General features: G+C 51.7%; 1 protein-coding gene and 1 long non-coding RNA gene across 4 annotated transcripts; one reads left to right on the top strand and one right to left on the bottom strand.

Annotated features, from left to right (window-relative positions):
* Positions 1-15,694, bottom strand: LOC138436113 (uncharacterized). Its single transcript, XR_011255340.1, has 2 exons — positions 15,580-15,694; positions 1-2,197 (listed from the first exon to the last, which is right to left on the bottom strand). It is a non-coding gene; the product is annotated as an uncharacterized lncRNA (long non-coding RNA).
* CBX7 (chromobox 7) lies at positions 8,849-26,389 on the top strand. Of its 3 annotated transcripts, none has more exons than XM_069581644.1 (6): positions 8,849-9,155; positions 11,322-11,365; positions 18,342-18,407; positions 22,421-22,487; positions 25,409-25,481; positions 25,855-26,389. In XM_069581644.1, the coding sequence occupies exons 1-6, from the start codon at positions 9,087-9,089 to the stop codon at positions 26,010-26,012; spliced, it is 477 nt and encodes a 158-aa protein (XP_069437745.1). In that variant the 5' UTR covers positions 8,849-9,086; the 3' UTR covers positions 26,013-26,389. The 3 variants fall into 3 exon arrangements, with proteins under 3 accessions (XP_069437745.1, XP_069437744.1, XP_069437743.1); XM_069581643.1 differs by having other exon boundaries at positions 8,855-9,155; positions 25,307-25,481; XM_069581642.1 differs by having other exon boundaries at positions 8,855-9,155; positions 25,130-25,481.
* Positions 26,390-27,920: the final 1,531 nt, after the last annotated feature.

The following is a 27,920-nucleotide window of genomic DNA, read 5'->3' as shown; positions in this document are numbered from 1 at the left end:
TGGATGTAAAGGAAAACTCTTTATTCACAGACAAGATTACCTACATAGAGAACTGGATGGGATTTACAAAACAAGCTAATAGAACTAATAAATGAGCTTAGCAATGTTGTATGATACAGGTCAATACAAAATATCAAATTTAGTTGTCTATGCTAGTCATGAACAATTGGAAACTAAAATTTTAAAACACCACTTTATAACAGCACGAAACACTTAAGGATAGCTCTGACAAGCTGTGTAGCAACTGCACCCTTGAAGCTACAGAACATTGCTGACCATTTTGACATTTTTGAAGAAAATCAAATGAAAACTAAACGTTCAATGCTATTGAATGGAGAGTCATAACATTTTCATGGATTGGAAAATTCAATAATAAGATGTCAGTCAGGGGCTTTCCTGGTGGCTCAGTGGTAAGGAATCTGCCTGCCAATGCAGGGGACACGGGCTCGTTCCCCGATCCAGGAAGATTCCACATGCCGTGGAGCAACCAAGCTTGTGCACCGTTAACTACCGAGCCTGTGCTCTCGAGCCCGGGAGCGGCAGCTACTGAGCCCAGGTGCCGCAGCCACCGAAGCCCACTCGCCCTAAAGCCTGAGCTCTGCAACGAGAGAAGCTACCTCAAGGAGAGGCCCCCCAGCCACAAGCAGGTGTAGCCCCCACTCATTGCAACAAGAGAAAGGCCCGTGCAGCTACGAAGACCAAGGACAGCCAAAAATAAATAAATAAAACTACATATATAGAAATGTCAGTCATTTCCAAATCAAACTGCAGGTTCAAAATAATCTTCATAAAAATTCTATCAGTCTTTTTTGGGAGAAATTGACAAGATGGATAACCATGTGGAAAAAAATGAGCCTGATCCTCGCGTCATATCACATACAAAAAGTAACTTATAATGAATCACATTATCTAAAGGTAAAAGGTTTTGTTCTTTGAAAGACACCACTAAGGAAATGAAAAGACAAGCTTTCTGGGAGGAAATATTTGCAAAACATATATCTCACAAAGGACTTGGGATATTAAAATAATTCTTATAAACGGAAAATAAGACAAAGAAGCTGATTTGCAAAATGGGCAAAATGTTTGAAGACACATTTTACCAAAGAGGATGTGAAAGTGAAAGTTACTCAGTCATGTCCAACTCTTTGCAAACCCATGGACTATATACAGGCCATGAAATTCTCCATGTCAGAATACTGGAGTGGGTAGCCTTTCCCTTCTCCAGAGGTTCTTCCCAACCCAGGAATCGAACCAGAGTCTCCTGCATTATAGGAAGATTCTTTACCAACTGAGCTATGCAAATCAACATATGAAAAGATGCTCAATATCGTCATTAGAGAAATGCAAATTCTATCAGTATACCTGCAACAAATAGCTAAGATTGATGATATCAAGTGTTGGCAAGGACGTGGAGCAATGGACCTCTGGGTGTTGAAGGGAATGTAAAATAGTCTAGCCATCGTAGACAACAGTTTGACAGGTTCTTAGAAAGTTGCCATTTACACTCCAATGATTCCACTCCTAGGTTTCTACCCATGAGACATGAAAATTGCTTTCTAGGCTTGCTGCAACAGGTATTTTCCCGAAAGTTCTTTCCACTGGTTGTTGTTCAGTAGCTCACTCATGTCCTACTCTTTGCGACTCTATGAACTGTAGCATGCCAGGCTTCCTATCCTTCACAATCTCCTGGAGCTCACTCAAACTCATGTCTATGGAGTCGGTGATGCCATCCAGCCGTCTCGTCCTCTGTCGCCCCCTTCTCGTCCTGTTCTCAATCTTTCCTAGCATCAGGGGATTTTCCAAAGAGTTAGCTCTTCACATCAGGTGGCCAAAGTATTGGAGCTTCAGCACCAGTCCTTCCAATGAATAGTCAGGGTTGATTTCCTTTAGGATTGACTGGTTGGATCTCTTTGCTGTCCAAGGAAGCTTTCCACTGGACTCCTAGACAAATCTCTTTGCTTCATCTCCTACAGCTTCCTCTCAGTATCCACCCTGTACAGAGACTGCAGCTACTCACCAAAGCCCACCAGCTCCTCTGCTTCCTTGGCACCTGGTGATGACCCACTTCCTTCCACCTGCACTGGGTCACATGCATAGTTAGTTCTTGCCGATGGAATGTGCTTGGGAGGTTTATTAGACTTCTGTGAAGAGAATGTCTCTTATTTACTCTCTTCCCTTGTCATCTGGCTTGATGTCCCTGTGGAGAACACAGATGGGAGAAGTCTGGGTCATAAATGAGTATGTAGAGCAGACTCCCCCAGCCCCTCCCTGGCCTCAGTAACCATCACTGGCTCCAAGGTGGTCAAGAAATGAATCCTTGGTGTATTTAACTACTGGGACTGTGTGTGTGTGTGTGTGTGCATATGTGTTGGTCTGATAGCTAGCCTTACTTACCCTGAATAACACCTTGCCATTCTTGATGAAGTAGATGCTCAAATAATTTCCTAATGACGGATGCTCAGGAATTAAATTTTCAGAATTCTTGCAGGTCTGAAAATTATCTTATTTAGCCATCACATTTGAGTTTGGCTAGTGAGGCTAACCTGTTAGTTCCCTACCTGGTATCCATTCCCTTACTTATTTCTTGCCCTTTTTCTGTGTATGAGGCAGCAATGTAATTTGGCTGAATACCCGTTTTCTCAGACTCTCTGGCAACCGGGAGAAGCTCTGCAACACATTTCTGGCAACTGAACCATAAGCAGTTTCTCTGGGTAAGCTTTGTTTTCCTGCTAAAATCAGGTTAAAAGGGAACATAGGCACATGGCACCACCCTCTACCCTCCTTCTTGAAAGGAACATGGGTGTGTTGTCTGGAGCTGAAGCTGTCATCTTATCACCAGATGGCAACAAATATAAGCTAAAGCCTGTGGAATCACAGAGATGCTGTCCCTGATGTCTCTGGTCTACTGAACAAGCAAGCAATGCTTCCTCATCTGGTTAGATGAGAAGAGTAGCCTCTTATTTGTTTACAGCACTGTAAGTCATAATTTCCGTTGAATAGAACATTTTAAACTGGCCCAGAAGGCATATACTTTTAGATTCAAAGTAATTTTTGTTTAGAATTCAAAGACCTTTCTCTGCTGTCTTCTGGCCTCTGTTACTGGTAATGCCAGACTGATTCGTGTTCTTTTCTTTGCAACCTTTTTAAACAGAAAGCTTTTAATGTTCTTTTTATCCTGATGTTCAGACATTTGTTAGTGTGTGTCTGCCCTGCTCATCGCTTGATAAATCCTTTCAACGTGATGGCCGTGTCTCTACTCACTTCTGGGAAATTCTTTTCTATTTGGTCATTTCCTCCCCTTTGCTTTCCCTGCCTTTTCTTTCTGGAACTCCTGATACAGATGTCAGACCCCATAGATTCCTTTTAGCTTTTGTCTTTTCTTTCATATTCTTTTTTTTTTTTGTTCTATATTCTAGAATCCGCTAACTCCTCTGTTCATTTTTTAAATTTCAGCAGTTTTTTATGTTCAAGAATTCTTTCTTATTTTCTGATTGCTACCTTCTCAAAGCAGCTTATTTCTGCTTTTCACATGTGGGATCTCCTAAAATATCTCTGAGGAGGTTTCATCCCAAAGTTATCTTATACCCTGAATTATTTTGAGTCAGTTTTTCTATTATTCTTTGTATTGCTCTTTCAGCTGCAATTTTTCCTCAACAATCTAGTACTTTTTAAGATAAAGACAAAAATCCTTAACACAGTCTAAAACGCCCTGTAGAGTCTGGTCCCTAACTATAGTTTCAGAAAGATTTCTTTTAAATTTAATTTTTGGATTGTGACACATCACGCTTACAAGAGTGTAAAACTTATGGACATTCAAAGAATAATAGTAAAGCTGACGTCCACATAAACAGCTTTCAAATCAGAAAAGGGGACATCACCAGGACCGTGTGTTCCCTTGCATCCACTTTCATATCTCTCCCCAAAAGAAAACCACTATTCCACTCTCTGCAATCATAGTTTTCTTGTTCCCTCATTAGTTTTTACCATCCACACCTGCATCCCTGTACAAAGTAGTGTTTAGCTTTGCCTGGTTTTGAACTCTACGTAGGTGGCACCGTATGGTTTATATTCTTACTTCTTATGTTTAACATTATTTTGAAAGACTCATTCACCCTGATGTGTATCACTGTATGTAGTTTACTCAAGTTCAGTGCTAGGTAATAATCCAGTGTGTGAATATTCCAGACTTGCCCAGCCTAGTGGATGTTGGGGCTGTTTCCAGATTCAAGTTTTTGCAAATGTCCTTCCTGCGAACATTTTAAAATGAGTTTTCTGTTGCACATGTGCAAAAATCGTCCTCACATGTGTCCCTGGGAGACAAACTGCTGGCTCCCAGGCGACATACAAATTTCCATTTACTCAGTCGCACTAAACTGATTTCCAAAGTGGTTGAGTCCACTTTTATTCTCACCAGAAAGTATCTGAGAGTTCTTGTCAGGACTTGCCATTATCAGCCTTCACAATCCTTGCTTAGCAAGTCGGAGTGAAGCTATATCTCACTGCGGCTTTGTATTTGCATCAGTTGTGAGGGTGAATGCCTTTTCATTTGACTGATCACTTGTGTTTCCTCTTTACAAGCGCCTGTTCCAGCCTTTGCCCACCTTCCCCGCTCCTGGATTTCTGTTCTAATTTGTTGTCTATCCTCCTACAGGTCCACAGGAATTCCTTACATATTCTCCTTTGTCCGTTTACAGTGTTTTAAATACTGACTTCTCTTTTCACTCTCTACATAGTCTTTTGAAAAAGAACGTTCATAATTTGAATGTAACTGCAGTTATCAACTGTTTCCAATGTGACTTACACTCTTGTTTCTCGTGTAAGAAATTAGCCTCTACCTTACGCTAATAAATATATTTTAAAATATTATTTTCTAGAAATTTCAGAGTTTTGCCTTTCACATTGAGGCTTGGAGTTAATTTGGGGTAAGGAGGAGGTCTAATTTCACCCCACCCCAATATGGAGAATTGATAATCCCAGTTACCCTTTACTGAAAAGTTCATACCCACTGACCAGCAGTTTCAGCCTCTTGCTCCTTCTCTCTAGATAGATTGATCTGTCTGTGGTTATAGTCCTCTGGGCTTTCATTTTGGTTTCACTGTCCTATTTATCTGTTCTTGTGTCAATAGTTCACGGTCTTATTTGCTTTAGCTTTATAATGTCTTGGTATCTGCTAGGGGTGCTCTCATCACCACCAGCCTCTCTCTGTTCAGCTCCTTCAAGGGCACCTTGACTTGTCCTAGCCCTTTGCACTTCCATACAAATTTTACATTCAGTTTATCCAGTTCCCAAAAAATTCCTCCAGTGAGTTTGATTAGGCTTGCCTTGACTCTTGACTTAGACCGATTTGGGGAGAATCGTCGTGGTTCCAGGACTAGGTCTTTCAATCCATGGGCATGGTTTAACTCTCCATTTTTAGATGGTCTTTAATGTCTCACAATGAAAATTTATGATTTTATTCCAGAAGGACCTAGATGTATAAATCAGTATATTTATTTCTAGGTCCTTTACATATTTTCATTATACTAAAAGTGATATTTTCTAATTATTTACTGCTGCATAGGGGAATAAAAACACAACAGATTTTTGTATACTGACTTTTTTAATCCAACAATTTTGCTAACATGCCTTTTCAATTCTAATAATATTTTGAAGAAATTTTGGATTTTCTAGACAAAACCAGAAAATAGTGACAGTTTTATTTCTAATCCCTTTCCCTTAGTTTCATTTATTATCTTACTGTCTAGTCAACACTGTTCAGAAATCTAATGTGAGTCATAAATGCAGACCACAGGTATATTTTAAAATTAAAATTAATAGCCATGCTAAAAATGTTAAAAAGCAGGTGAAATGAATTTTTGTAAAATAGTTCATGTAACCCAATCTATTAAAATATTCAATGTGTAATCAACATACAATTATTAATGAGACCATTTTATGGTATGGTTTTTTTTGGTACTATTTAAAATTCAACATGTTTAATTTTACTCTTACACATCAATTCAGACTAGTCACATTTCAAGATCTCAGTAGTAATAGGGGGCTAGTAGCTACCATATTGGATAACACAGGTCTAGAATATATTCTGTGCCATGTTTAATGTAAATGGGGGTTGCAATCATCCTTGCCTTTTTACTAATCTCAACATTTCACTATTAATTAGAATATTTGCTGTAGGATTTTTGTAGATACTTTTACCAGGATAAAGTCATTCCCTTGTATTCCTAATTTGCTACAGGTTTTAAAACATAAACAGATCTTGAACGTTCCTTGTATCTTTTGTAATAACAATATGTCTTGCTTCCTTAACTAATGGTGAATTACGTTAATTGATTTTTTTTTCTTTTGCTTTGCAGTGTTTATTGCTAATGAATGGTAGCATTTTCCCCAGGATTTTCAAATTGAGGTATGCTTGCCTGCTGTTTCAGTTGTGTCCTACTCTTTGTGACCCTATGGACTGTAGCCCACCAGGCTCCTCTGTCCATGGAAAAATTCAATGCAACTAGTGTTTTCATAGAAATAACTTTTGCTTTTGCTGATAACTTTCTGCCCTTAACTTTGCTGCTTTTGTGACTATCTCCCATGTCTTGAAAGGAGAATATTCTGCACTTGTAGCTACACTGCTCTGTAAAAGTCCCCTAGTCAAGTTTCTTCATATTATTATTAAATGTATTTCTGCTTGTTCTGTTGATTACAGAGGGATGTGTTTTTAAATCTCCCATTATAATTGTGGGTTTTTCTATTTCTCTGTAGAGTTCTCTTGGTTTTTTTTTTTTATTTTAAGACTATGGTCTTTACATATGAGTTTGAAATTGTTCTTTCTTTCTGGTCAGTTGGACCATTTTCAGTGACCTTTTAATCTCTACTGATTTTTTTCTGATACTAAAATAACTGCACCAGTCTTCTTTTCCTTAGCCTTTGTATTATAAGATTTTTTTTTTTAACTACGCATTTCCTTTCACCCTTTCAGTGTCTTTGTTTTGGAAATGTTTCTTGTGGATGTCTCTTGTAAATTACAGGTAGTTGGATTTTTATCCTGCCTGGTAATCTTCGTATTTTAACTACAACATTTAGTCCACTTGCATTGTTTTATAGTACATTTGAATTTATAACTTATTTATTTGTCCCACCTATCTTGTATTTTTCTCTCCATTCTTGCTTGTTTTAGGATTGATTGGATTGATTTTCTCATTGTTTTTCCCCTCTAATAATCTGGCTAAATACTATATACTGCATTTCCATTCTTTCTGTTTACCCTGTTAATGACAACTTACAGTCTTAACTCATCAGAGTTTAAGTATATTTGCTATCTATTTTCGTTTTCCTTCTGAGGAATAGAAAGATAGAACACTTTAATCCATTCACCCAAGTTCTATGCCATTGTTGTGTATTTTAATTCTATTTTTATCCAGAAGACATTGTTATTGTATTATCAATGTTCTTCATTGTTCTTTATTCTCTGTTTCATCAGACCTCTGTCTGTGATCATCTTCCTCCAGCCTGAAGTTCTTCCGTTGGAATTTCCTTTAGGGAGGGTCTGCTACTGGCAAAGTCAGTTTTTGTATTTGTAAATGTTATCATTTCCCCTTGTTCTGAAAGACATTTTCACTGGGTACATAAATCTTGAAATAAAATTTCACTCAGTTTCTAAGATGATGGTTATTTTCTTTCAGTGCTTTGAAGGTATCATTCTACCGCCTCCGGGCTTCCGTTGCTCCTGATAAAAAGTCCGTGCAAATCATTTCTTTTTCTTTTCTCTTTTTCTACCCCGGACGCCAGGCAGAGGCGTCTGGACTTTATTCTGAGGGGCACAGGGAGCTATGGAAGGTTTTAAAGCACTAAGGTGATCCAGTCAGATCTGCATTTTAGAAAGCGCACTCGGGCACTGTGGACTCGGAGGGCATTGAGAAGTGAGAAGGCAGTTGCTGCAGTCCAGAGAAAGGACAAGGGGTGTGGATGGGAGGAGGTCAGAGAGGCAGGACTTGGGGGGTCAACGCAGGCAGGCGGTTGGGAGCCCAAGGGGCACGGATGACTCGGGTTCCTAGTGAAGATGGAAAGCTGGCGCCGTAGGACAGACAAAACCGTGTTGGAGTGGATGGGGATAATGAATGGATTTGTGTGAGATCTCAAGATCCATCCATTCCACAGAGTCGAACACCTGCTACGTGCAGAGTGTCAAGTGCGTGTCACTGGGGACTTGGGGCTGCGTGGCGTCAAAATCCGTCCCGCTGCTCACCCTAGATTCGCTGCGGCCATACCTGCCGCCAAGTATTGCCTAGCGGGGGCCCCTGAGGCAGCGGCCGCCTGGGGACCAGGCGTCTCAGCACAACCGCCCAGACGGACAGACGGACGTTAAGGATGGACGCGGAGGCGCCTGCTCAGGACCGGCAAGCCACACCGCTCCGGAGCCTGGATCCAGAGAGACGGTGGTACTGAGACACCCTGACAGGTTGGGAAACCTTGGCCGTCCCCGCCCTCCTGACGCCCGAGGGTCCGCGCCGCGATCTCATCTATTCTTTGTTGAGAGGCGAGGCAAATGGCCTCACCGCTCTCCCCCGGGCCCTCATATTCCCAGCAGGGGCCAGGCCTTTTCCAGACCCTCAGAGTCACCGGGAGGACTTAAGAAAACACTCCTGGGTGCTAATATCTCGTCCAACACACCCGCCTAGCGGAGCCCCCGCCAAATAAGTCCCGCGGGCCGCCGGCTTTGGAGAGACACGCCGCGCGCGAAGCCCGGGGGCGGACCTCCAGAGGGGCGGGCCCGAGCGGGAGGCGGAGCCATGGAGGGGCGTGGCCGGCCAGACGGGAGCCGAGCCCCCGCTCCGCCCCGCCCCGCCCCGCCCTCGCCCCCGCCCGGCGCGCTCGCCTGCGGGCTCGCTCGCGCAGAGGAAAACGTTGCGCAGGTTCAAAAATGGAACGTCGGCGGCGTGAGGGAGCGCGAGGGGGTGTGCGCGCGTGCGCGTGCGCGTGCGCGCCCGGGCGAGGGTGACGGGGACCCCGCCGGCCCGAGCATCGCGCGCCGCAGCCGCGGCCCCGCAGCTCCGCCCCCGGCCAGGCCCGGCCCCGGGCCCGCTCGCCCGCCGCCCCGCATGGAGCTGTCAGCCATCGGCGAGCAGGTGTTCGCCGTAGAGAGCATCCGGAAGAAGCGCGTGCGGAAGGTGAGGCTGCCCGGGGGGCGGCTCCCAGGACCCCTGTGGGGTCCCCTTCTGTCCCCAGTACTGTCTCCTCTACCCTGAAGGCGAGGGAGAAAGTGGGGGCGGGGGGACCCAGGCAGCCCCGCGCTGCCGGGCCCGTATCCCCAGCCCGTGCCTCAGTTTCCCCCGCCACCTTGTAGGGAGCGTAGAATTAAAAGTTGTCGCCCCAGGATGCTGAGGGCAGCTGAGCCAGCCAGAGCTGGAGATTAGGATCGGACTGGAGGGACCTCGAACGCTATCCGTTCTCACCCTCCTCTCATTAAATATGGGGAGACTGAGGCCCAAGTTGAAGAAACGGCTTGCCTCGTGTGTTCGCATTGGAGCTGGGTCTCGAACTCAGGACTCTCTACTCTTGGTGCCAAGTCCTTTGAAGTTGGAGGCGGAGCTTTGGAAAAGCCTCCTCCCGCCTCTTAAGTTTAACTGCTGGACTTCGACCTTTTCCGATCCCCTCTACACCCCCACCTCCGCGTCTCTCCCCGACTTCCAGTGCACACCCCCTCAGTCTTCCCCTCCCCGACTCCCAGCTCCACCCGGCGGCTCGGTGAAGCCGCCTACGGCGCTTCGGCATCCTCAAAGCTCCTCCCCCTTTGCCTTCGCCTCCCAAACATACACCCAGCGATTTAAGGAGGCATCTGTTCTGCTGTGTTCTGTCCCCGCGCCTCGGGCCTGGACTTTGGCCATGCCCATTTCCGGTGCACACGTTTGCAAAGTAGTCTGGCCCCAGGCTGGAAGTTGGGACTGGAAGGCTTTGGGGAAATTTCCTGTCCCAACACTTAGAACCACTATCCTTTTATCTCCTCCCTGCCGCCCCTTGAGAGGCTCTAGCGGCAGGGCAGGAGTTCACCTCCTCCCATTTGACGGAGGCACAAACTGAGGCCCGGGCTGGGGAAGTGACCTGACCAAGGTCAAACAGTAAGTTAGAGATGAGTGCAGAGCCGGAGTTCAAGTTGGCTCATTGCCAACTCATCTTTCAAGGGAGAAAACTCAGCCCTGTTATCTTGGGCTAAGGGTAATGGGGTCAAAGTAGGCCATGACCTTTTCTTTTCTTCCCCCAACTCCAATGGGGTTGAGTTTTGTCTTCATGTCGGGGCTGCCCCTTCTCCTTCTCCCTTCGCTCAGAGTTTCCTTAATTTGAATTTGTTCCTCAAAACCCAGTGCTTTTCCATGCAGTGTAGCCTAAGCAGGTACAGTAATTACCCCTTTCTACAGGGGGCTGTAGTGCCAGAGAGTGAGGAGCATTGTTCCTTTCACATTCATTCAAAATTTTGAGGACCTCTTATATACCAGGCACCAGTCTAAGTGCCAGGGGAGGGAGCCCCAGGCTTTGTGGAGCTGGCATTCTGGTAGAGGAGACAGGCAGCAAAAGAGGAAGTAAACAGATGCTTTCCACTGGGGTTGTGTGCCACACAGAAAGAGAACTGTAAGGTGGGAGGGAGGGTGGCCAGGGCAGGCTTCTTTGAGGAGATGACATTATCTTGGTCTTAAAGTTCTAGTGTGGAGGGGTATCACTTGTCAGATTGGGAAGGCCCCTGTCACCTGTGGGGAAGGGAGGAACCTGGCTCTTATTTTCTCACTCCTGGAGGGAGGGATGAGCACTGTTTCTCACGGTGAGGATTGTCCGCCTTCTCTGGGGTCCTGCCAGGGTCTTTTGACTTGAGAGTAAGTTGAGAGTCTTGGAGTCACTAGCCTGTCCACTCTGGGCCAGAGGCACTGTCTCACAGGGATGGGGCTGATGGGGCTAGAGGCCTGGGGGACTCCCCAATGAGGAGTTTTCTAGGACTTGGAGAGTCTTCTAATTTAAAAAAAGAGAATTATGGTCTTTGCACTGGCACACTGGACACTGGATCTTTGGCCATGCACATTCCCCACACGTGACATGGGCTCCAAGCTTGTACCACAGGTACCACTGAGGTGTGTAGGGAGGGCCCAGTGCACACCTGTGCTCTAGCAGGGAGGATGGTCTGGGATGGACATGGAGCAGCCAAAGACTGAGGATCTCTGGTTGATGGGGATCTTGTGTATATGTGTTGGGGGACTTCTGTCTGTAGAGGGGATTGGGCCTTCAGCCCTGCAAGTGGTCCTCGGAGCATCTGTGTATCTCACTGTGTCTCCTTCTCTCTTTCTCCCCAGGGTAAAGTTGAATACTTGGTGAAGTGGAAAGGATGGCCCCCAAAGTAAGGCTCCTTTGTGTGTGTGTCTGTCTGCCTACCTGTACCTCCTTCCATCTGCCTTTTCCCGGCTCTCCTGCCTCACTTTTCACTCCAGCTGCTCTAGTAATTGGCCAGCTGACCTTGATTAAATTGTCCTCTTTCTAGGCCTTAGTTTCCCCTCTGCCAGCTGAGAGATTTGGAGCATATGAGGGTCAAGGTGGGTGCCAGCTTCCCTTCAGAGCTGTGCTCCATCTTCTGGTTGGAGCCTCTGCTCCCCTGCTTCTGGCCTCTCCTGGCATTCAGTGGTGAAGACCCAGCATCTTGGCTTCAGAAATGGCCCCCTGCAAGGTGGAGGGGCACTCAAGCTGCAGCATGTACCAGTGGCAGGTGGAAGTTTGTGACATTGAGCAAGACAAGTTTAGCCAGTGGGGCATGAGTCTTCAGTGCCATAGAGCTGGGGACAGAGCCACCTTTGGCTAGCACTCTCCAGTGTGCAGAGCAGGTTCCCCCACAGACTTGTGAGACAGCTGTGGGCCTCATCTCCAAAGATGAGGAAACAGGTTCAGAGAAGGTAAGCAGCTGGCCTTAGGTCACACAGCAAGGGGAAGGCAGAGTTGGGGCTTGAAGTGAGCCCCTCTTCCTTGCCTCCTCCATCTCCCAGTTGGGAGGCGGGCCAACTTGGGTCTAGGACCTCTCCCAGTTGCCCCGCCTCTCCCGCTGAGCCCAAATCAGGAACCTTCTCACCAACCAATCACCTCCCAGCAGGAGTTGTTGCGGGAGGGGAGGGAATGAGCAGGTCGTGGGGCCTCCCCATTGGCCTGTGGGCACCCCACCTCCCTGCCTGGCTTCCTAGAGATAGATTCCTGGAGTCCCCCCTGGTTCCAGAGCCCCTGCTATCTGTGCCAGGGGCTTTCTGCTGTGTTGCTGTTGAGGGTGACCTGATGTTTGGGCCCTGGGAGTGTCTTGGACGCACAGTGGTGAGAGACGCAGCAGAGGGGGAAACAGCCATGCTGCCTCAGCTTCCCTCTCTGCGAAATGGATTCAGTAGTCCAGGCCCAGCTCTCCTCTCACAGGCTTCTTCACTTTGTGGGGTGAAAGGTCTGGGGTGTGTCCCAGATGGCCTGCAGGCATACTGTTGATTAGGGCTGGTGGCTGGCCAACCAGGTAATGCACTCATCCTTTCCTGCTGCCCTTTCCCAAACACCCTGAGACTGAAGGATAATCCCCTCCTCCACTAGGCAGAGGAGAGGTGGGCTTCCAGTCTGGGTGAAGGGGCAGTAAGAGGAGGTGGAAACCTAGAAAAGGAAGGTGCTCAGAGCGGGCATACTCCCTGGGTAATCACTCCCCTCTTAGCTTCTGCACCAAAAGACATTGATTGCATGGGACTGTGGACGCTAGCCTGTTGGCCTTCAAGGCATTGTTGGCTATTCTTCCTGCTGTGTAGATTCCCTTCTCTAAACAGATGTATTTGTCTATTTCAAGTTCCTTCCACCACTTTTCTTTATCCTGAATGAGTATGTCTGCCCATCAGAGCTTCAGTCACGGGAAGGACCTGGCATTCCAAGAGAGGTCCCTGTATAGTTCTGCTGGCCTATGCCCATGCCCCTGGGGCCCACTTGTTCCCTAACATGCTGAGATCACCAGATGGGTCCTCATGACTACCTTTTGTGACCCCCCCCACACACACACAGGAGTTCAGGGAGTCCTGTGTGGCCAGAAGACCTGAGGCATCTCCGACTTCCTCACACTTTGGTCCTTGTTCACAGCTTAACTGCTGGGATCCCTTGGACAGGTCCCCAGCAGAGCAGAATCTCTGCTTCCTCATCTCCAAATTGGAATGAATCATCCAACACAGCAGTGATGTGAGGATTAGATGACAGATACAGAGTACCTAGTGCATGCTTAACTCAGACAAGGCACTTAGTAAATGTTTGCTATTAATAGTAAGTTACACAGCTGGGCTCCTAGGTCTCTCACCAGCTGGAAAGGGGTCTGGGGGATTCTACTGCCATCTAAAGTAGCTTTAGCCCTCATTCAGATCAGTCCTCTCATGTTTCAAATGAGGAAACCGGGGCCCAGAGAGGAGAGGTCACTACAGTAATATAAATGCCAACACAGTGCAGCATGGTGCCCACTTTATGCCAACCACTGCCACCTCACTTCACTTGGGGGACAATAGATTCAGTCACAGAAAGAAGGAGGAGAACCAGGGCTTCTTTATCACCCACTTTAGTCTCCCCTCCTCAGGGTGCCTTGCTTGAAGAAGAGGCTGAGAGAGAGGGTGGGGAGTGGAGTAGCGGAACTAGATGCTCCCTGCAGGCCTGGGAGCCTTGGCTAGCGCAGTGCCACCCTGGGTGGGAGGGCGAGTCAGACTCTCCTGCTCCCAGCACCCTCCCCATCCTGGGCAGGGAGCCTTCTATTAATACAGAAACCACGATGTAAACCAGCATTCACTCTGCCATGCCCCTGTTGAGCTTTTGGGTGCTTTGCCTGTTTTCTCAATGCAACAAGAGAGGAATAACTGCCCTTCCTCCCCAGCAGATGGGGTAGAGGAGCTATCCTGCTTGTTCTAGAAAGAACAGCAAATGGCACAGGGAGGGGCTGGGGGCACAGGGCTGAGGAGCTTAATAATCAGCTACATGCTCTCAGCCCCACAGAGGCCCTCATCTCAGCCTGCTGGGGACCCTGCTGCCCCTCTTTGGGAACACTTTCTTTCCCTCTGTTCTTATCCACTTGTGAATGCTACCCTATTTGTGGGGAGGATGGCCTCCATGGAGCTTTAGAAATGATAGTATCAGTTTATCAAGGTACAGCAATAACCAGGCTGATAGCGGTAAGCCCCTATTAAAATCAGGCATTGGCCCACGTAAGTAATTTGCCTAATGTCAACCCAGTGGACAGATGAAGAGACAGAAACCCTCAGCAGAGGAGGCCCCCCCCCCCCCAGATCATACAGGTGGCACGATTTGAACTATGGGCACGTCCCTTTCGTCAGCTGTAAAATGGGGCTGTAGCCTGACGGAGCCCCATGGAAGGCAGCCTGACACAAGGAAGGGTTCATAGCAGTGCCAGACACAAGAGGAGGCGTTTCTTTCTTCTCCAAGACCCTGCTGAGTAGCGGCAGCAGAGTCCTGAGTTTGGTCTTGGCAAGTGTGTGTTTATGCTCTGGAGGCTTTTGATATTGACTTAATTACTGCTTGTTTGCTTTTATTATGTACCACATTTTATTATGTACCACAAGTGCTGTATGTGGCTTAACACATCTGATTGTCACATCCCCCCTAAAAGACATGGACTGTTGGTAGCTCTGCTTCACAGATGAACTGGAGGCCGCAGCAAATGAGTCACCTGCTCACCACCGCCCCCGCCAGTCTCTCTGGGAGCCCGGCACACTGCTTCTCATTTGGGTGGCTCTAAATCGGAGTTGGAGGGGGTTGCTGGGTGGCCAGGCTCTATGGGGCGCCCAGCCCCTGGCACTGCGGGAGCCTGCGCTGCAGGGCCCAGGCGGGGCGGCCGCGAGCCTGTTTACCTCGGCTGGGGGCGGGGTGGCGGTCACGTGGCCGTGTTTACCTCGGAGCCGGCGCGCGCATTCCCCGCCCCCGCCCTGCCCCTCATTGGTCAGCCCGGTAATCTGGCGGGCGCGCCCCCGCTGGCGTGCGTGTGCCCGCGCGGCTGCCCGGTCGCTGGGGGCGGGGCCCACGGCGCGGTGGAGTGGAGCCCCCTGTCGGCCTCTTTGCGTTCCGGCCCAACCGGCGGCGCGGAGACCGAGTCTCAACAGCCGCGCACTCCTGCCTTGTTTGAACCCGCGCGGTTCACAAAGCGTGACCTACGCTCGCCGCGGCCTCTGGCTCCCCACACTGCGGAGGGCTGCTGATGACCGCCTCTTTCGGAGGGGCGAGGGTATCCGAGAGGGTGAGGCGGCCGTCCAGCGACCCCCTCCCGCCTTTCCTCAGCAGGGCCAGGCCTCCTGCTGGCGAGTCTCACCCTTTCTCTGCGCCCGCTGTGTGCCAGGCCCCGGGTCAGACACTAAAGACGTGGTCAATCAGACCGTGCCCCTCTCCCAAACACGTCACAGCTCAGTGGGTAGCCAGATAGGTCGCCATGTGAGGACCCAAAGGGAGAGGATGGCCAAGATTCAGCTGAGTTCCAACCACAGACTGGCTACTTACTGGCACAGTGACCTTCGCAAGATGCTTCATCTCTCTGCCCCAGTTTCCTCTGTAGCGTCTGTAACCTACCTCATAAAGGTGTTACAAGGGATGGATGAATCCCTGCGGTTGTCTGCTCTGGCACCTAACCGTTACGGTGGAGGCGGTGGTGATGGTGATTCTTAAGATGAGGAAATTGAAGTACAGAGGTGGTTAGGGACTTGCCAGAAACCACACAGCAGCTACATCACCAAAAAATGGGCAGGGCAGTGGGGAAATGGGCAGGGCAAAGGAGACTAGAGCACTGAAGAGACTTCTACAGCTAGAGGATATGGAGGGTGGAGGGCAGGCAGAGGACACAGAGGAACACAAAATTGCCCCTCTTTTCTTACTAGGTACAATTGAGGAAATTCAACCTTTGTGGGGAGGAAGGGTTGACGTCTCTTCCAGCTGCTGATTGCTTTCAGTTTGGGCTTTACCAAACTATAAAAAAATAATGTTTCACTTTTGCAGTTCTTCAGAATGAGCAGAACTCTGCAGAGACTTCTATAGCCATTCCCAGAACACATGGGGACTGGGGCCGGGCTGGGCAAGCTGGGGAGAGGTCACAACCTGCCAGCCAGGACACCAGCTTGATTCATCAATATGTATGGCAGGTGCCAAGGGCAGCAATAAGGCCATGGAGAGCAGCTGAGGGGAGGGTTCGTTGTGCTTGGAGAGGATGTCAGGGGAAACTGCAGGACCCTGACTCTTAAAGGGTGAGGAGGTCCCGGGAGGAAGAGGGCCCCCAGGAGGAGAGCACAGCAAGTGCCAAGGACAGGAGCTGGGACGGTGCTGGGCATGTCACACTCTGGGCGCAGACCTTCACAGCTGAGTTCACGGGGCCTTACACAGAGTAAGTGTGCAGAAGTGTCAGTGAAAGAAAGGAGGAAAGGTCTGTTGTCGGGCAGCTTGTCACTCAGATATAGGCAGGACTACTATTAGGTTTCACAGTAACCAGGACAGTTAAGGATGAAGGTTTTAGCTTGTCTGGTTAGAAGATGGCAGGGGCAGGGCCCGGCCTCTCTCTGCCTTCTAACACCTCCCTAATACCTACTCACCTCCCTTCTTGTCCAGCAGTCCTGGGGGCAGCCTTGGCCAGAATCACAGCCTGTTGCTCTGGGTTTCTTTCTTTTTTTTTTTTTTAACATGCCCATACACATTTGTATGTATATCTGTATACATACATAAATGTTTTCAAGTTGTATTTTTTATGTACTAGCATCTATTTTGGAGAAGGCAATGGCACCCCACTCCAGTACTCTTTCCTGGAAAATCCCATGGACAGAGGAGCCTGGTAGGCTGCAGCCCATGGGGTCGCAAAGAGTCGGACACGACTGAGCAACTTCACTTTGACTTTTCACTTTTATGCATTGGAGAAGGAAATGGCAACCCACTCCAGTATTCTTGCCTAGAGATCCCAGGGATGGGGGAGCCTAGTGGGCTGCCATCTAGGGGGTCGCGCAGAGTCGGACACGACTGAAGTGACTTAGCAGCAGCATCTATTTATGATGAATCATCCTCCCCCCACACATACTTTTGGAAGTTATTTAAAGTTTGCTTTTAAAATTATTCAAATAAAATAGCAAGCTAAGTTAAAGGCAGATACTAGGTAAATAATCATGCAGCCGGAAGAAGGATGGCTGAGCTCTGCAATTACTCAGGTCTGTCCTGGCTGTCTAGAATGCTGCTGTCTGGCCTGGGAGTGGTGGAAGGTCCCTTGTGGAAAGACCTAGGGGTCTGCTGTAGGATCACTGCACCAGACAGTCTCTGAGCATTTACCAGATTTCCTTCTGTGTGACAAGGGACCTTCAGAGCTGGCCTTGATGATGCAGGTGTGTGCTGAGGAGGGAGGGAGTGGCTGGGCCAGGCAGAGCCCACACGGGCTGGGGCGGCAGGGGGGCTAGGGACAGCAACAGTAAGAACCACAGAGCACTTCCCGTGCACCGGCTGCATTAAACGCGTGAACGCACTTAGTCAGCGCGAGAGACCTTTCAGTTCAGCTCAGTCGCTCAGTTGTGTCCCGTGGACTGCAGCACGCCAGGCCTCCCTGTCCATTACCAACTCCCAGAGTTTACTCAAACTCACGTCCATGGAGTCGGTGATACCATCCAGCCATCTCATCCTCTGTCGTCTCCTTCTCATCCTGCCTTCAATCTTTCCCAGTATCAGGGTCTTTTCTGATGAGTCAGTTCTTCGCATCAGGTGGCCAAAGTATTGGAGTTTCAGCTTCAGCATCAGTCCTTGCAACAAATATTCAGGACCAATTTCCTTTAGGATGGACTGATTGGATCTCCTTGCAGTCCAAGGGACTCTCAAGAGTCTTCTCCAGCATCACAGTTCAAAAGCATCTATGGATGGGAAAATCAGCACAGAGATATTGAGCCACTTGTTCACAGTTGTGCCGCCAGCCAGGGCAGAGCTGGGGTTTGAACTCGGGCAGTCTGGCTCCGGAGTCCGTTTTTCACCACATGCTCTTGCCTCTTATGGGAAGGGAATCCAGGGATGTATGGGGCCTGCCCTCTTTCAGTTCAGTCGCTCAGTCATGTGACCCTGAGGTGAACATGGGGGTCTAGTCAGGAGCTGGACGAAGTCATTTTTAGGGTGATGTGATCAGAATGAGGAGAGTTCTGGTGTTGAAGTCCCCAGAAGGCCCCCAACCTAGTCTGGTGGGCTAGGGACAATTTATGGGATTAGGAAACAATTTCAGGCTGGATCAGGAAGGGGCAAGTCCTGCCCATAGCAGCTGTGGCCTTTGAATGTGAGGCAGGGTTGGAGGCGGGGCAGCTCTGACCGCTTGTTTGTCTCCCCAGGTACAGCACGTGGGAGCCGGAGGAACACATCCTGGACCCCCGCCTGGTCATGGCCTACGAGGAGAAGTAAGGGGCTCAGCCGGCCCCGGGGCTGGGGCGGGGACGGCAGGCTCTGAGGTCTCGTGGGGAACTGTTGCCGGCTTGACTCTGAACAAGGGTCATGGGCCTGGGGGGACAGGGTTCTGGCAGGGACAAATGCAGCCGGGGAAAGGTACTGGATACCGGGTCCCAGGGCAGCCGAGGGTCCTGTTCATTTCCTGCTGCTGGGTGATGTCAGCCACTCTGCTAACCACCCCAAGCCTCAGTTTCTTGGCCATTGTTAGCCACCCCTAACCATACTTGCCCCGGTTTTCCCAGAAGGTAGGGGTTTCAGTTGCCATGGAGAAGGTGAAAAAGGACATAGAGATGCCTTGCATGTGAGGGGTGGCTGTATCAGTATTGCTCTGTCATCAAGCCCAGCGATAGGCCAGAGAGAGCTTTCCCCTAGAGACCCTCTCGCTGAGTCTGATGAAGCTCAAGAAAGGTCTGGGTGGGGGAAGTGTGACTTTAGAGCTAGGACAGCTGGGTTGCAGTCCCTCCTGCTTGGCCCCCTCCTAGCCGGGTGGCCGTGAACAAAGCTGCCCCCAAGTCTCAGTGTCCCGTGTTTGCCAGGGCTCTGCCGCAGTTCTGAGGGTGTGTTAGCGATCGCCAGCTCCTCCAATGGGCCGTGAGGGCACACCTTTAATGGAGAGCTTTTGCCGAAAATGTCGTTTCTCCTGGGTGGAGGGCTTTTTGAGCATGATCTAGCCATTGCCTTCTGATGAGCCTTGGTGTTACCAGCCTCCCTGCCAGCAGACTGCCCAATCTTTCTGCCTCTCCCCCACCCGTCAGCCCTGTAGAGTGCAGGGCCATTTTATAAAGTCATTTTTGTTTGGTTCCTTTTAGTAACCTCTTGAGACAGGGATGAGGGTCTCGTTTGACAGATGAGGAGACCGAGGCTCTGAAGAGCTAAAGGACTTGTCCAGGAGCCTCATGGCTGGGAGACAGTCCAACTAGGGCTTATCGGGTGGGCCTCCTGACTCCCAGTGATGCTGTTCCTCTGCCCTCCCCACCCCCTTCTGATCGCGTCTCCCCCAGGAGGCCTCTTGCTGCTGGTTCAAAGGAAATGTTCCCACTGGTCTTTCCTTTAAAAATCACAGTGTTCCTGTCCCACAGCTTCTTTCTGTTTCCCGAGTGCTGGTGGGACCTTGATCCAAAAGGGTTGTGACACTGGGAGAACCCTGTGGAATGTCCTGGATTGTGGTAAGACCATTGGGCAGGCATCAAGGGCCTGGATCAGCATCCTGGCTCGGCTGCTCCCCAGCCGTGAGGTGCTGGGCAGGGCCTTTTTCCTCTCTGAGCCTCAGCTTCCCTGTCTGTAAAATGGGGAGAACGGTGCTGACCTCGTGGGCTCTCGTGGGGAGCAAAGGTGTGTGAAGGCACGTCACGAGCCATGAAGTGTGGACACTTGCGCGCGGATGTTTTCCTCGTGGTAACGGGGGGTCACCTAGCTCGCACTGCCATTTGTTCAGCCAGTCTTTATGGAGATCGGCCTGTGTGCTGGGCACTGTTCCAGGGACTGGGGCACAGCAAGGCACAAAAACAACAAGTGTCCCTGCCCTCGTGGGGCTCGCAGTCCAGTGTGGAGGCCCGCAGTGACAAGTAGGCCGGTGATCATATAGATGCAGACGTGTGGCTGCTGTTTGGACGGGCGGGGTGGGGCGGCGGTGCTGCTTTCAGCCCGGTGGTTGGGTGCTGGCGTTTGACCAGACCTGAGCTGAGGGAGGGAGGGAGGGAAGGAGCCCAGTAGGCATGTTATGGAAGACCATCCAGGGAAGAGAGCACACTGAAGCAGAGACCCTGGGCTGAGGAGCGGCATGGAGGCGAGTGGGGCTCTGAGCGTGGCTGGCTGGACTGGTGTGAGCTGGGCAGGGGTGGGGCATTGTGGAGTGGGCATGGGCAGCTGAAGGGGTTGGGTGCAGCTCAGACTCTACCTGTGAGTCCTGGTAGAGAGGGTTTGGATGTTCCTTTGAGTCAGAAAAGTCAGTAGTTAAGGGACAAATGAGACCCACTGTCCGAGACCTGCAGACCCACAGTGTGGTTTGCCTTCCTCCTCCTCTCTGGGTCTTGGTGAGAAGGAAGTGGAAGGGGGGTGATGAGCATTCTAACACCTGCTTTGCAGTGTTTTTAAGGGACTCAGAAGGAGTCTGGTCACGGAGTCCCTGCGTCCTGGGAGGGGCCGAGGGGACACTGAGGCCTGGCTGGGGCCACGATCCCCACAGCCCTGGACACTGAAGGGCCAAGGGTTCCTGGGTTGACAGAAACTGGTCCCTGGGTAGGTCAGGACTGACAGAGTGGAAGCCCCCACCTCACCCTCCTGCTCCCCCCACACACAGTTACAGGGCGGAAACTTGGGCACTACAGGTGGGAAGCCAGGTCACATGGCCTAGGCTGCAGGCCTGCCCTCACTGGCCCTGACTGGGCTCCCAGGATTGACCTCACCAGGCCCGGTGCCCAGAGCTCAGCATCTTCACCAGTAGCGAAGGTTGTCGGAATTGTGGCATCGCTAAGTGACTTAATCTCTCTGTGCCTCAGCTATAAGATGAGGATAGAAACTGTGCCTCCCTCATAGGGTGAAGGTCACAGCATTGAGAACAGTGCCTTGTACAGAGTGCCCAGGACACGGTAATAAATATAAAAATGAACAACACTTACACAAATATAATAGACGTCATCATCTTCTTTTCTCTCAAGGCCCTTTCCTCCCCCCGCCCCCACCACACTGCCTTCTCCTCTTGCTCTTTTTTCTTCCTCTTCCTTCCTCTCTATGATCTTAGTCTTTCTACCTCCGCCCCCCCAGCCCTGCTTTGAGAAATGTCAGGGACCTCTCGCTCCCCGCAGGAGCCCCAGGGCCCAGCTGAGAAGGGAAGCTCGTGCTCCAGACCAGGAAACTGAGGCCCAGAGAGGGAGGGTGGCCAGCTAGGGTGTCCCCTGGGTCAGATAGGGGTGACCTGGGCTCCCAGCACCGGGCTCTGAGATTAGATTCTCACTCTCCAGTATCGGAGAGGCCTGATTGGTCTGGGTATCGCATGCTCTTGGTGCTTCTCTCAAACACTGGTTCTGGGACCCCAGGGCAGACCTGCTGAAGTCAGCTCCACAGGGTGGGAGGGACAGCTCTGCCCCCAGCGCTCCTGGAGGTTGATGCCTGGAAGCGGGCAGCAGCCACTCCTTCAAGGAGGGAGACAGGAGCCATGGACCCACTGGCTTAACTGGGCTCAGACTGAGAGACTGGCCTAAGGCCTCAGAAAGCATGAGTGGAATGAAGTCAAGCACAATTACTTTACATCATCCCACCACTTCCAGCACATGGTTGGAGGATCTGGCGTGTTGCATTGTGTGTGTCTGGATGCGTCCTCAGTTTGTGCCTTGCATGTGTGTGAAGTGAGGAGGGCATCCGGCAGAGAGTCTGACATCTGCTGGGGACTTAATGCAAGTTAGTTTTTCTCCCCTTCCCCAGCCAGACGATACAGGCAACAGGAGCCTGTCTTCCCTACCAGGTTCATGCAGATGCCAAATTGGTGGGGAGTTCTGAGCAGAGCTGCACATGCGGAAGGACTAATCCGCCATTCTCCTCAGCTCCTCTGGGCCCATTCAAGGCAAATTTGATTGAGAGGTTTCTATACAAGTCTCCTAAGAGTGGAAACTGGAAATTGTTCTGGGGGTTGTTCCCTGTGCATGGAGAGCAGAGGTCTGGCCTGACCTTGGGGCCGTGGAGACCCACATGTTTTTGGAGATGTCCGCTGAGTCCCGCCTCAGCAGATGGGACCAGTGGCTGTGCCCTCGCCTTTAGTCAGTTGAGAAGAGGGAGCTCTGGGAGCTGAACACTGCCCCCCACTGTCAGGGCCTAGAGAGCAATGGGGGGGTCCTGACCCCAGGGTGGGTGGTAGCCTGTGGTGGGTGCCCCCCCCTTGGCAGCAGAGGGCCAGGTGGCGCGGACGCCTTACTTCCCCTTAAATGTCACCAGTGTCTCCTTTTCTTCTGCCGTCTACTTTGCATCCCAGGGAGGAGAGAGACCGAGCGTCGGGGTATAGGAAGAGAGGTCCGAAACCCAAGCGGCTTCTGCTGCAGGTAACCCCGCCAGCTCTGGTGCCACCCCTGAGGGCCCCTTGCTCCTACCCACCCACCCCACCCCACCCCACCCCCAGCCCTACCATCTGTGCATTTGTACTGGCTAGTTCTGCTAAACCACTAGCCCTCCTCTGGCTCCATCCAGGGCACTGTGGAGGGAGGGGTGGGTGGGGCACTTAGTGGGTAAGTTTCAATGGGAGGAGTTGGGAAAAGTCAGAATTCGGGCTGGTACCCAGGGGAAGACAGCATGGGTGGGAGATCCAGTGGAGGGAGGGAGGGTGGATGTATGGCTCATGGGATCCTAGAATTTTGAAAGCTTAGAATCTTGTAAATAAATTGATGCTCAGATTCCCCAAAATAGAAAGTTGTAGTATTTGAGAACCTTAGGAGCATAAACTTGAGAGCTGAGGAAACAAGGGGAGTCTGGAATGTTAGAATCTAAGGAGATTCATAGAATTTTAGAATCATAGCCTTGGAATGTCCTAGAAACGTGTCATTTTGAGTGAGAAGAAACCCTCTGTTTGAGGTCTTGAGGGCACTCTGCTACCCTTCACTGGTTTGCACTGAAAAGAGGATGCAGGCGAGAGTGATGTAGTTCCGTGACTCAAGGCATGTCTCTGGGCTCGAGTTTTCTCTTCTGCAAAATGCGGATGATAACAATACCTGCTGTCCTTAATTTAATAAGGCCCACCTGGGACTTTAAAGCCAAAACTTAAGGCTTCTTGGTCCATGGGCAGTGTGAGCCATGTCCAGCCTCCTGTCGACTCTAAATTGTAGATCACATGAGGCTTTTGCCAGATTAGATGGGTCTCCCTTCCTGCAGTGGGTGTGATCCCTGGGGTTTGGTGTTGATTGGGTCCTGAGAAAGAGATAGCATGTCAGACATCTCCATGCTGAGCTCTGCGCTCCATGCTCTTCACAAATGAAGTTTATCTGCACACCAAACCCACAGGGAGGGTGCATCAGTCATCTATTGCTGTGTAACAAATTAACCCTTAACTGAGCAACTTAAGGCAGTAAACACTTAACACCACAGTTGCAGTGAGTCAGGAATCAGGGAGTACCTTAGCTGGTTCCTTAGTGGTTCTGGCTCAGATTACAGTCATGATGTCAGCTGGAAGTCCACTCATCTGAAGGCTTGATTGGGGCTGGAGGATCTGCTCCTAACGTGGCTCCCCATATGCCTGGTGCATCAGTGCTGGATGTTGACAGGAGGCCTGGTTCCTCAGTGCTGGGCCTCTCCATAGGGCTGCTGGCAGGCCTCATAGTAGGGCCACTAGCCTCCCCCAGGGTGGGTGAACAGAGAGAGCAAGGACAAAGCATCGTGTCCTTAGTGACTTAGCCTCGGAAGTCCCACACTGCAGTATTCAGTATAGAGGGGACTCCACACAGGTGTGAATTCCCAGAGGCAGATATTTGGGACCATCTTGGAGGCTGGCTGCTATAATTTCTTCATTTCATTGATGGAAGAAACTGAGGCTCAGGGAGGCCAGTACCAAGTCACACAGCTGGACTAAAACCCAGATCTGACTCCTGGTGCTCGCAGACCCATTGGTAACTGTAATTCTCTCATGGTGAGGTAGAGAAGAACAGAACTGCATGAGAGTTTCCCCGGCCTGCGAGCCAGGTTGAAGGAGTGGTCTCTGATAAAGCTGCACATGGGGTAAGCCCTGCAGTGCTGAGGCAGTGCCGTAGCTTCACAGTCTCCTCCCAGTTCGGCCCTCTTCACATCATCATGACAAGCCGCGCCCGTGCCAAGTGATGGGGATTAGCAGGTGGGACTGGAGCATGGAGCTTGCACCTGTGATGACCTCTGTCCCCAGCTTGAGATGTTTGACATGCAGGTCCCATCTGTGGGCCTCACTCTCTTCTGGGAACTCTTGGCCTCTGGTGACAGCAGAGGAGCTCCTGTCCCAGAATGGCCCAGGCCCTCAACATCTTAGCACCAAGGATCTTTCTTGGATTTGTATAAATTTCCCCTAGGAGTCAGTAAGACAAGTGCACAGATTTTAAAACTTCAGCCTTTGAATGATGGAACACGTGCCCTGCAGCCCCTTTTAACATGAATGAGGCAGGACATCGACGGGTCTGGACCCCCCCCAGCCCCTGCTGCGGCTCAGAGCTGAGGAGGGCCCTGGGGGAACCAAGGGGCGTCTGCGGCCTGCCAGCAGTGCACCGTCCCTGTAGCTGGGTGACACGGTGCACCCGGGTGCTGTGTTAACTTTCTCCAAGAAACTTCAGAGCCCTGTGCCTCCCATCATCTCCCTGGCAGCTGACCGTTTCAGCTTTGGGGGCCTGTTAGAAGCAAAGATTCCTTTCCTATGATGAATAGCTCCTTAATTTATCGGCCGCAGAAATCCTGGTGTTTTTTCTGTCGGTCAGTTTTCCATCTGTACCTCTTGTCTGCTCCTCTGCTGTGGACGGAAGGAAAGCAGCCTGCAGCCCTGGCCCCTGATATGAGGCCGCGCCTCTGGGGCCAAGATGAAGGCCGAGCTGGGGCTGGGGTGCCGGGTGGGGTGCGGGCTGGTTCTGAGCCCTGAAACTTGGGGAAGGGACCCCGGGCGGGAGGGAAGCTTGAGCCAAGGCGCGGCAGCAGGCAGGAGGGTGGGGCTGACCCGCCATGCCCTGGCTTGCCCCCGCAGCGGCTGTACAGCATGGACCTGCGGAGCTCCCACAAGGCCAAGGGCAAGGAGAAGCTCTGCTTCTCCCTGACGCGCCCACTCGGCAGCGGGAGCCCCGAGGGGGTGGTCAAGGCGGGGGCACCCGAGCTGGCGGACAAGGGCCCCTTGGTGCCCACCCTGCCCTTCCCGCTCCGCAAGCCCCGCAAGGCCCACAAGTACCTGCGGCTCTCACGCAAGAAGTTCCCGCCCCGCGGGCCCAACCTGGAGAGTCACAGCCATCGACGGGAGCTCTTCCTGCAGGAGTCACCGGCCCAGGACGTCCTGCAGGCGGCCAGCGAGTGGGAGCCTGCCGAGCAGCCCCCCGAAGAGGAGGGTAAGGCAGCCCGGCCCCCGGCGCAGACCCAGGGACCCTCAGAGCTGGCAAGGCCCCTCGAGTTGTCAGGGCCCAGAGAGGGTCTCCTCAGCCTGCGGGGGACCCTGGCACCTAGCCCAGAGCTCTTTCCGTGGTCCCACTCGGAAGGAGCGCGTGTCCAGCCAGGGAAGATAAATGTGACCTCTACCCGTGTGGCCAGCCTCGAACTAGGCTCTGACCTGGCTGGAGACTCAGAGGAAGATCTGGTGTTGGGGGTGGGGGGGCTGGAAGGGGGGTTCACTTGGCCCCCCATGCCCACCTTCCCCACCTTGTTGTCAACGCTGCCTCCCCCCTCGTCTGTCTGTCTGTCTATCCGTCTGTTCCACGACTGCAGCAGAAGCAGACCTGGGCGAGGGGCCCCCTTCCTGGACACCCACGCTCCCCTCAAGTGAAGTGACAGTGACCGACATCACCGCCAACTCCATCACCGTCACCTTCCGCGAGGCCCAGGCCGCCGAGGGCTTCTTCCGAGACCGGAGCGGGAAGTTCTGATCCGCCATTTTTAACTCTTAAACTGTTTTCTGGGGCTCGGGGTGGGGACATCCGGAAATGAGGAGGGGGTTAGGGCGGGATAATTATTTTATTTAAAAAAACAACAACAACAAAAACATTGACCAGGAGAAGGGGTGATGCTCCCAACATTGTCCCGCCCACCCGCCCCTTTCTCTGCGCGGATGGACAGACGGACATTTACAGAGCTGGGGCGGGGCGAGGCCTGGGGAGGCCTGGCACTGCTCTGTCGCTTGGGGCGCTGTCTCCAGGGCAGGACGGGGACAGGGCCAGCCTCCCCCAGACCCCTCTGGCCCCCTTCTTCGGAGAGAGAGCAACTGGTCCCGGGACTAAAGGAGGTCGGGAAGACCTGAACCCTCCCCCGAGCATCCTGCCTCCTCTCTGGTTGGTCACCCCTTTTACCTCCTGTGTGTGTGTTTGGGGAGGGCTCTTTCCTTTTAACTTTGCACTCCAGCTCTTTGGGGGAGATGGAGACTGGCTTTGAGCAAAAGCGACGGGGTCTGAGAGGTTAGGGGTGCCGGGAAGGGTTGGAGATGGCTGGGCACAACCCAGAAAGGTCTCTCCCTTCCCCAGGTCGGGTGGTTGCTAGTTAATAAGCCCCTTGCGCTGAGAGCTACTCCCCAGCCCACCCCACCCCACCTGGCCTGTGAAAGCCAGTCACACGCGCACCTGGCCTCACAGGTGTGTGCACTGTCCCTCGTGCCCTCATGACTGCGCGCACAGCTCTTGCAAACTTCTGTATAGAAACCCTGACCAGGTGAATGGGGGGGTGAATGACAGCACAAAAGAGCTTGCCATAGGCGACCCCCACTCAGCCCCCTCTCCCAGCGCTTCACCTGACAGGGTCTGTCATCAGCATGCTGGCGCCCTCAGTGGAGGGTGGGGGTCCGGCTGGGGCAGGGCGGCCAGATGGCCTCCAGTGCTCCAGGGATGGGATGCCCTCTTGTGGTTTCACCTGGCCAGTCACGGGTGTGCAGGTGTGTGTGTGTGTGCCCTGTACCAGCGCAGTCGTGGGTGTGCAAGTGTGTGTGTGTGTGTGTGCCCTGACCAGCGCAGTCACAGGCGTGCAAGTGTGCATGTGTGCCCTGCATCAAGCTCGGAGGCACTTGGGTTCCATTCCTCTCCTGCGCGCCCCCCTCCCCGCTGGGGCCCCTGTTCTCTCTGACTCAGGTGACTTTCCAGCCCTTCCCCTCCCCTCTTTTTCTGTGCCCCCCCCCCAACTCAGCCAACCAGACATGGGTGTGGGTGGTCAGGGAGGGAGAGAGCGTCCCACCACCTTCTCAGGGCAGCCCTTGACTCCTAATACCCTTCCTCCTCCTGTTCTGGGTCTCCTCCGCATCCACCCTCAATGCTGCAGCTGGGACTAACCTTGTTTCCCCCTGGGGGGACCTCTGTCATGTCTTCCTGTGATCGGGCTGTAGTGGAGGGTGGGTCGGGCTGTGTCCAAGTTCCGCCCCCTGCCTCCGCCCTGGCAGGGCCTGTGTCTGCCAGAAGAGGGGGCGCTCTGTTTCTAGTTTGCACAGATGCGTCCTGTGGACTGGTGGCTTCTCCCTGTAGTGAGGAGTGACCTCTTCCTACTCTGGCCCTGTAGGGAGAAGCCAGGTTGGGGGTAAGCACCAGGGGAGCAAGCGCAAGACTGGCTCCCTCCCCTGTCCCCATCTCAGGCCAGGCACTGGGTCCCGACCCCCGCTCCCCACCCCAGGGCCAGCTCCGTGCTCTGCTTTGTCCTCAGGAAGTAGGCAGAATCCTGCTGAGCCGCCTCCAGTAGGACAGTTCTTCCCCAGACCCCTTCTTCCCAAGTTCCCAAACCAAAGACACCCTGCAGCCCCATTTTTCCGTGGGGTTCCTTGCTGCCCAGATCCCAGATCCCTGTGTGTGGGTCCCCTCTTC

The sequence above is a fragment of the Ovis canadensis genome, chromosome 3 (genome assembly GCF_042477335.2).
Source record: "Ovis canadensis isolate MfBH-ARS-UI-01 breed Bighorn chromosome 3, ARS-UI_OviCan_v2, whole genome shotgun sequence".
Lineage (NCBI taxonomy): Eukaryota > Metazoa > Chordata > Mammalia > Artiodactyla > Bovidae > Ovis > Ovis canadensis.
Note: the sequence above shows the minus strand (reverse complement) of the source record. Positions and strands in the feature narration are given on the sequence as shown.

What these genes read in the sequence shown, in the direction of transcription:
- CBX7 (XM_069581642.1), top strand. Translation starts at nt 9,087, where the DNA reads ATGGAGCTGTCAGCCATCGGCGAGCAGGTGTTCGCCGTAGAGAGCATC. An exon ending in GGAAGAAGCGCGTGCGGAAG is followed by an intron (nt 9,156 to 11,321) that starts GTGAGGCTGCCC and finishes CTTTCTCCCCAG; the next exon opens with GGTAAAGTTGAATACTTGGT. An exon ending in GCAGCCCCCCGAAGAGGAGG is followed by an intron (nt 25,482 to 25,854) that starts GTAAGGCAGCCC and finishes CCACGACTGCAG; the next exon opens with CAGAAGCAGACCTGGGCGAG.